The 9,618-nt window shown below is 38.2% G+C and overlaps 1 protein-coding gene across 2 annotated transcripts in view; it reads left to right on the top strand.

Moving 5' to 3' along the window:
- STAG1 (stromal antigen 1) overlaps positions 1–9,618 on the top strand; it is a 283,214-nt gene that overhangs the window by 259,860 nt on the left and 13,736 nt on the right. For both annotated transcript variants that reach the window (XM_008064213.2, XM_021715629.1), the window contains exons 26-27: positions 2,754–2,902; positions 3,589–3,717. In XM_008064213.2, the coding sequence (XP_008062404.1) occupies positions 2,754–2,902; positions 3,589–3,717 (278 nt within the window). The remainder of the gene's footprint in view (positions 1–2,753; positions 2,903–3,588; positions 3,718–9,618) is intronic.

Below are 9,618 nucleotides of genomic sequence, written 5' to 3'. Positions count from 1 at the left end.
TTTTTTTTTGAGTCAGAGTCTCACTCTCTGTAGTCCAGGCTGGGGTACAGTGGCATGATCACAGCCACCACAGCCTAGACCTGCTGGGCTCAGGTGATCCTTCCACCTCAACCTTCCAAGTAACTAAAACGATAGGCGTGTGCTACCACGCCCAGCTAATTTTTTTTTTAATTTATTGTAGAGATGAGATCTTGCCAAGTTGCCCAGTCTGATCTTGAACCCCTGGGCTCAGGCAGTCCTTTTGCCTCAGTCTCCCAAAGGGCTGGGACTATAGGTGTGAGCCACCACACCCCGCCCTTTATAAATTTAAATAGGTTTATACATCAATCAGTGCTTTGAACAAAATTAAAATAAAACAAATGACAGATTGGGGGAAGTATTTTCTTTTTTTTTTTTTGAGTTGGAGTCTCACTCTGTCGCCTAGACTGGAGTGCAGTGGCCGCTCCCGGCCACCGCAGCCTCAACCTGCTGGGCTCCAGTGATCCTTCTGCCTCAGCCTTCCAAGTAGCTGGAACTACAGGTGTGCACTATCACACCCGGCTAATTTTTGATTTATTGTAAAGATGAGGTCTCGCCAAGTTGCCCAGGCGGTTCTCGAACCCACGGGCTCAGGCAATCCACTCACCTCAGCTCCCAAAGGCACGGGATTACAGGCTGAGCCACCAAGCCCAGCTGGGGGGAAGTATTTTCAATCATACATAACAAATCCTACAAATCAGTAAGAAAAGTAAATAAATCCCATAGAAAAGTGAGCAAGGGATATTAAAAAGATACTTTCCAGAGGAAGACCAATAGATATGAAGAGAGGCATAACTTCATTAATAATTAATTAAATACAAATTAAAACAAGTTATTTACTACTGCTGAACAGATTGGTGGGAATTAAAATGATTGATAAGGATATAGAGAAAAAAGTTCATTTCGAAATAGTCTTAGAAGACAATTTTGCAGTATATCTCAAATTTTAAGATACATACTCCCAGTCAGTAATTTTACTTCTAGGTACATGTAAAAGATGTTTTATTGCAACATCTCCGTAATCCTAAGAAACTGGAAATAGTCTAAATGTCTATCAACAGAGGATGTCTTAATAAACTGTGATACATTGAAGTAGATAAAAGATTTTTAACAGCCTAGGCAACATAGCAAGACCTCCTCTCTACAAAAAATCAAAAAATTAGCTGGGTGTGGTGGCACACACCTTTAGTCCCAGCTACTCAGGAGGCTGAGGCAGAAGGACTGCCTGAGCCCAGGAGGTGGAGGTTGCAGTGAGCCATGATAGTGCCACTGCACTCTACCCTGGGTTACAGAGTGAGACCCCAACTAAAACACACACAAAATATTTTTAAGACAAAATATTCTGTGAAAAATAGCAAGTCTTAGAACAAAATATGTAGTATGGTACCATTTATGTAAAAAGAAGAACTTTATATGTATATGTAATATGTCTACTGATTAGTAAACTTTCAGACTTTTAACACTGGTTACTTTTGGAGAGAACAATGGTATTTCATGGGAGAGAGAAGGGAGAGTTTTTACTCCGATATTTCTTGAATTTTTTACAGTGAAATGTACCCTTTGATTTACTCTAAGTGCAGACTTAAGGCTATCATGTATACTTATCTGTGAAAACATTGTGAAGTTTAAGAATTTATAAACAATTATCTGTAAATAAATTTGAATCTCTGGAAAAACTGTTACTTCCATTAATGACACAGTAAGTCGTTCAAGCCAATCCACTGCCGAAGAAAACTAAAAAGATGGACAACGTATCAGAACCCATGAGCTATTTCAATGAATAGTGTGATTAGAGTAAACTGAGATTGCGAGGTGAGAACCTGAAGAAAAAAATGTGACCAATACTTTTCAGGACCGTTGCTATAAAGGGAATCAGAGAATTGGGTTGGTAGCTGGCAGGGGAAGGGAGAGCAGGAAGTTAGGGGTACTTATTTTAAGATGCATGCATCTAGCGCAGATGGAATAGTTAGTGATGCTGGAGAGAGCAGTAAACACAGGAGCCATACCACTGAGCTGTTGAAACCTTTTGTGCCCGCTTTTTATCCAGTACATGAGGAGGGATTGGCTTCAGGTGAGTGGTGATGCTGCATTCCTCTCAACAGGAGGGCAGGCAGCTATGTGCTGATACAATTAAGTTTCTAGATTTGATAGTGGATGCTGATTGCTTTTTTATTGTTTGGTACCCCAGGGTTTTGTTTTTGTTGTTATTTTGATAGAATATAGGTAACATATATGTAATTTATAAAACTGCACCCAGCTTAAGAACTTTCTGGTGAATTTTGTTATTTTGTGGGAAAATCATAGCCCCATATATCCAAATGATCATCTTTCATAATGTTCTTGTCTAACATATAAGGGAATAAAACAAAGTTCTGAACCCTAGACTTCATATATTGTCATTCCTGTAAAAACAATAACAAAAATATGTTAGATTTTGTAAATATGTATTTCTGTAAACATATTTCCTTTTCTAATCCCAAAATGCATTCTTATTATTAGAAAGAAGCAGATTCCTATCTGCATTTAATCATTCTACTAGCAAGAAAATTAACTCGAAAAACTAGGACTAATAGACTGCTTAGAGTAAGGGAACAGAGTGACTATACAGTTCAGTACAAGGAGAAAAACATATTTCACCTTTTGCCTTTTATGTATTTTTAAATTACTTATTCTGAAAATAAAATTTTGAAACTTCTAAACTATAGGTTTTTTCCTCTTATTTTTCTTTCTTCCAGTTGTTTAATGAACTTGTTCAAGAGCAAGGTCCCAACCTAGATAGGACATCTGCTCACGTCAGTGGCATTAAAGAATTGGCACGTCGCTTTGCCCTTACATTTGGACTGGACCAGATTAAGACACGAGAAGCAGTTGCTACACTTCACAAGTGAGTGACATAAACACTCTATGTTCACAGAATCAGGCTTACTGGAATTTAAATGAAATTACTGTTGTCTGACCCATGTTTAAAGGAAAAAAATGATAGAATTTTCAAGTTAGAAGGACTTTAGAGATTCTCAACTAGGAGGGTGTTTTTAATTTGAAAAAACCTACTTAAGCCACCCTTTTTTCATCTTACAAAATATAGAAAGGAAAGCTTAATATATTCTTGTCTGGCCTATCAGTAAGAAAATATTGTGAGAGGCTTGGGTTTTAAAAGATTATACAGTGCTGATTTGGTCAATCTCATTTCATAACTGTGAAAACTGAAATAACAGAAAACCTTTAGTAAGCTCCCACAGCTGTTTGATACCACGACCAGCCCCAAGAAGCAGATTTTCTAAATATCTTTCCAGGGTATTGTGTTTCCGCTCAAAAATACGCATAAGAATTTAGCTTTGTTACTGTGTAGCTATTTTTTGTTTATTTCACAATTTATAGTTTTGTACTGTAAATAAAAAATTAAATACATACAAATATATCTCATATTCACATTCGTGTACCATTTGAATTTTATCAAATTTTGTTACCTTCAGTGATGATTTCTCTACCTTCCCAAATGTTTTATAATTTTAACCCACTGAGAGAACTACACTATCTGAAAAAATAAGATGATATTTTCTTTTACTTCAGGGATGGCATAGAGTTTGCCTTTAAATACCAAAATCAGAAAGGACAAGAATATCCACCTCCTAATCTGGCTTTTCTTGAAGTACTGAGTGAATTTTCTTCTAAGCTTCTGCGACAGGACAAAAAAACTGTGTAAGTTGCACATTATAAAAACTGATTTTTATAATGACACTATTGTAATTTCAAAAATGTTCATTTTTTGAAAAATGATTAGTCATCTAGATAAAATTACTGTTGATAATTTGGGATCTACTAGTTTGTTTAAGGAACCTTTGTTCTCTTTCAAGCATTTATGTAGTTGTTCTTTGCTCACTATTTAGTGCCCTAGAATCTGCAAGATGAAATTAAACAGGTAGAAATGTTTCTTAGTCTACATGTCAAAGATGTATGGACATTGGCTTAGCCATTGTATAACCCCTCCTTCTTTACTTTTTTTTTTTTTTTTTTTTTGAGTTGGAATCTTACTTCTTCAACCAGGCTGGAGTGCAGTGGCAAGCTCTCAGCCACCCCAGCATTGACCTGCTGGGCTCCAGCGATGCTTCCACTTCAACCTTCCAAGTAGCTGGAACTACAGGCGTGTGCTACAAAGCCCAGCTAACTTTGTATTTATTGTAGAGACAAGGTCTCGCCATGTTGCCCAGGTTGGTCTCAAATCTGTGGGCTCAGGCAATCCACTCGCCTCAGCCTCCCAAAGCACTGGGATTACAGGCTGAGTCACTGAGTTCGGCCCCTTCTCTCCTTTTCTATTAATTTCTTTTTAGTTTTATTTGACTTGTTTCAAAAGATTCGTTTTCTTCCTGTTTCCTTTTTTGATGCTTGATAATAAAGAAATATTTATGTAATTTTCAAAAATAATCAGTAAGTCTTATTTAAAACCAAACTAGAAAACTTTTCAAGAGAATGATAGTGTAATGAATCCCAAATTTTATGAATTGGTAGAAAAGAGAGTCAATTATAACAGTATTCTAAATAGACTGGGTGTGGTGGCTCAACCTATAATCCCAGCACTTTTGGGAGGCCGAGGCAGAAGGATTGCTAGAGCCCAGGAGTTTGAGACTAGCCTGGGCAACACACAAGATCCCATCTCTAAAAAACAAACAAACAAATAAAATAAGATAATAATAATAATCTAAATAAATTGAATTTTGGAAAGACAGTTAATGCTTACTGAATATACAAGAGGGAACCCCCCAAAACCAGAATTTACTTATAAAAAGTTGTGTTATTATTCTTACATGTTTAAACTTCAGTCACCTTCAAAATACTTTTTATTTGACGCAGTACACCTATCAAGATGCTTTTTCCACTACTCAAAACAACTTTTGAACACATCGGTTTTGTTGCCTTTTAGTGTTTCTGCCATTTTTGGTTTCTCTCTTCCACATTGGTGAAACACTTCCCTTTGAGGACTTTTTAACATGGAGAAACAAACAAAAAAAGTCACTCGGGTCAGATCAGGTGAATAGGAGGAAGGGTGGGGCGTGGAGGTCGTGCCAGTTTTGGTCGAAAACTGCTGCACACTCAGTGCAGTGTGGGTGGGTGAGCGTGCACATCACCCATCATGAAATGGGCAAACACGTTAAAAGAGTCTCAAAAAAAAAAAAAATTCACTGAAGTTGAACACAGCCTCTCACAGCAGAGTTAGCAGGTACACTGATGCCAATGGGTTCCTAGAACACTTAGCTAGCAAGGGAAACCTGTACTACAAGGGGCCCGCCCTCCGAGAAACAATTCCCATTTTTTGGGAGGTTCCCCCCTCATAAGTGATAGTTATAAGGAAAGATGCTGACTTCATGTTAATCAAAAAATATTTATTAAGGCCCTAATATGGCCAACTGTTGTTCTAATGCAGGGGGACTCAAACAGACAAACAAATAAGATTTTTAGGCAGTGAAATGAGGTAATATGATAGAGCCCAACAGATGTTGGATATTGGTGAGAGTGGAGCAGTTTCAAACTTTTAAAATATAGGCATTTATCTATACAGTTTTCTCTAAACATCACTAATGCTGCATCTTGTAAGTTTGGGTGTGTTGCATTTCTGTTTTCATTCATTTCAAAGTGTCTTCTCATTTCATGTTGTTCTGTAATCTGTGGGTTGTTCAGGAGTATTTTGTTTAATTTTTACATATTTTTGAATTTCCAAATTCTCCTTCTGTACTGATAGCTGTTTCATTTCATTGTGATTGGTGGTCATGCATTACTTGATTTTAATCCTTTTAAATGTATTGTAGCTTGTTAATGGATCAACATGGGGTCTGTCCTAGAGACTATTGGATGTGTACTTGGGAAGAATGTGTTATTCTGTTAATGGGTGGAGTTTTGTTCTGTAGATATCTGTTCAACCTGGTGGGCTTATAGCTTTGTATATCGTGTTTTACAAGTCTTCTATCTCCTTGTTAACCTTTTGCTTGGTTGTCCTATTCAATGTTGAAAATAGGGTATTAAACTGGGCTCGGTGGCTTAGCATGTAATCCCGTGCTTTGGGAGGCCGAGGTGAGTGGATTGCCTGAGCCCACAGGTTCGAGACCCGCCTGGGCAACTTGGCAAGACCTCATCTCTACAATAAATCAAAAAATCAGCCGGGCATGGTAGTGCGTGCCTGTAATTCCGGCTCCTCAGAAGGCTGAGGTGGAAGGGTCTCTGGAGCTCAGCAGGTCGAGGCTGCAGTGGCCGGCCCAGCAGGTCGAGGCTGTGGTGGCTGGGAGTGGCCACTGCACTCCAGTCTGGTTGACAGAGTGAGACTCAAAAAAAAAGAAAAGAAAATAGGGTATTAGTGTCTCCAACTATTTTTATTGAATTGTCTTTTTGTTCCTTCAGTCCTGTCAGTTTTTACTTCATGCATTTTGGAGCTCTGTTGTTGGGTACATATATATTTTTTATTGTTACATCTTCCTGATCATTGACTCATTTTAAAACGTCATTCTCTATTTCTAATAGTTTTTTCTGATATTAATTTAGCAACTCCAGCTTTATTTTTATTGCTGCTTGTATGGAATACCTTTTTTCCATCCTTTTACTTTCTGCCTTTGTGTCTTTGATGTAGTGTGATTTATGTAGACAATAAGTTGGATCATGTTTTTTTTAATTCTACCTAATAATTTCTTTATCATACTTTTTTATAGTCTTTTGGGAGCATTTTTTTTTGCTGCCTTTTATATCAAGTGGATGTTTTCTAGTGTAACATTAATTCCTTTAATTATCTTTCATTGTATTTTTTAGGTTTATTTATTTATTTATTTATTTATTTATTTATTTATTTATTTTTTGAGTTGGAGTCTCACTCTGTCACCCAGACTGGAGTGCAGTGGCCACTCCCAGCCACCACAGCCTCGACCTGCTGGGCTCTGGTGATCCTTCTGCCTCAGCCTTCTAAGTAGCTGGAACTACAGGCGCGTGCTACCATGCCTGGCTAATTTTTGATGTTATTGTAGAGATGAGGTCTCACCAAGTTGCCCAGGCGGGTCTCGAACCCGCAGGCTCAGGCAGTCCACTCACCTCAGCCTCCCAAAGGTGCGGGATTACAGGCTGAGCCACCGAGCCCAGCTAGGCTTTTATTTTTAAAGGGGTTTTTCCAGACCTTACACTATACATCTTATCAAAATTTACTTCTGATTTATTCTAAGGAAATATAGAAACTTGACTCCATTTCCTCCCTCCCTTTTGTGCTATTCTTGTTATACATATTGCATCTATATATGTTACAAACTCAACAATACATTATAATAATTATTACTTGAGGTACTCATCAATGTACATAGCTGAAAACTCCATCATAAAATCAAAAAAATCTCAGGTTGAACCATCATTAAGTTGAAGACTGTCTATTTAATTGTGTTGAAATCTCTGTTGCTTGCTGTGTATACATCACATTTCTCTTGTTTCTTTGCCTGTCCCATAAACTGGAAGTTTTAGTTGAAATATTGCAAATATGATGTATTGTGAAATAATAATTTAGCTAGTCTTTAACAGTTTCCTACCTTCTCAGGGCTGATATTATTGTTGTTCACTTGGTCATTTGTTTATTTGTTTAGTTACTTGGATGAGCAAACTCTGTGAAATCTATTTCCCTTGCTTATGCAGCCTCTGATGTCTCTGCTCACATCTTTTTCCCTTGTTTTAATCATTTGTTTTGGCTACTTAGTCAGCATAAGCCACTTACTAAATTAAATTTACACTTTACTGTTGGGTGCGTGTATGGCTTGAAGGCTCCTTTTTTTTTTTTTTTTTTTTTTGAGTTGGAGTCTCACTCTGTCGCCCAGACTGGAGTGCAGTGGCCGCTCCCAGCCACCGCAGCCTCCACCTGCTGGGCTCCTGCGATCCTTCCGCCTCAGCCTCCAAGTAGCCGGAATTTAGGCACGCACTACCACACCCGGCTAATTTTTTGATTTATTGTAGAGATGAGGTCTTGCCTGCCCAGGAGGGTCTTGAACCCGTGGGCTCAGGCAATCTTTTTTTTTTATGCTGTGGGGTACATGTGAGGATTTGCTCCATGAGTAAATTGCATGTGGGTGAGGTTTGGGCTTTCAGTGAGCCCTCTCTCCCCGGGTAGTGCACATGGTTCCCAGTGGATGGTCATGTGCCCTTTATCCTTCCTTTCTCCCTCTCTCCTTTAGCAGCACCCAGCGTTTGTTGTTCCGACCTTTGTGCTCAGGTGCCCAATGTTCACGCCTCACTTTTGAGTGAGAACACACAGTACTCAATTGTTTTCTTTCTGTGATCTCTTAGAATGATGCTCTCCATCTGCTTCCATGTTGCTGCAAAGGCCATGATTTTGGGTTTCTTTATGGCTGCATAGTATTCCATCATGTATGTGGACCACATTTTCTTTATCTAGTCCACTTTCAGTGGGCATCTGGGTTGGTTCCATGTTTTTGCTATTGAGAATAGTGCTGTAATGAACATAACATGTGCAGGTGTCTTTCTGATAGAGCAATTTCTATTCCTCTGGGTGTATTCCCAGAAATGGGATTGCTAGATCATATGGAAGCTCAATTTTTAATTATTTGAGAAAACTCTACGCTACTTTCTACAAAGTTTGAACTAGCTTACATTCCCACCAACAGTGTAGAAGCATTCTGTTTTCTCCACAGCCTTGTCAACACACCTGTTGTCTTTTGACTTTTTGATGACAGTAGTCTTAACCGGTGTGAGGTGGTGTCTCATCATAGTTTTGATTTGCATTCTCTGATGATTAGTGAGGCTGAGCATATTTTCATGTTTGTTGGCTACTTTAATGTCTTCCTTTGAGAAGTATCTGTTCATGTCCTTTGCCTACTTTTTAATGGGTTGTTTCTGTTTTCTTAGGTCTTTGTCAGATACATACCTTACAAATATTTTTCCCCATTCTGTGGGTTGTCCCTTTACTCTTTTGGTGGTTTATTTTGCAAACAAAGATTTTTTAGCTTGGTAAGTTCCCACCGTCAGTTTTAGATTTTGCTACATTTGCTTTTGAGAACTTGGCCATGAGTTCACTGATATCCAGGAGGGTGTTTCTTAAGTTTTCTTCTAAGTTTCTTATAATTTGAGTTTTCACACTTAAATTCTTGATCCATTTTAAGTTAATTTTTGCATATGGTAGGGGTTCAGTTTGATTCTACTTGTGGCTAGCCAGTTTTTCCGGCATCATTTGCTATGTTTATTTTTGTCATCTGTGTCAAAGATGAGTTGGATGAAGGTCTGTGGTTTTACTTCCAGATTCTCTGTCCTGTTCTATTGGTCTGTGTGTTTATTTTTGTACCAGTACCATTTGTCTTGGTTACTGTAGCCTTGTAGTAAAGGTTGATGCCTGGAAATGTGATGCTTCCAGCTTTTTAATTTTTGCTGAGAATTGCTTTAGCTATTTAGGTTCCTTTTTGCTTCCATATGAATTTCTGTATTGTCTTTTCTAGGTCTGTGAAAAATGAAAAAATGATGCTGGTGATTTGATAGGGATTGCATTGACTCTGTAGATTGCCTTGGATAGGATAGACATCATTTTTTTTTTTTTTTTGAGTTGGATTCTCACTCTGTCGCCCAGACTGGAATGCAGTG

This window comes from Carlito syrichta, unplaced genomic scaffold (genome assembly GCF_000164805.1).
Source record: "Carlito syrichta isolate Samal-C Ts95f unplaced genomic scaffold, Tarsius_syrichta-2.0.1 Scaffold307227, whole genome shotgun sequence".
Taxonomy (NCBI): domain Eukaryota; kingdom Metazoa; phylum Chordata; class Mammalia; order Primates; family Tarsiidae; genus Carlito; species Carlito syrichta.
The sequence above is the reverse complement of the archived record's forward strand: the minus strand, read 5'-3'. Positions and strand labels throughout refer to the sequence as shown.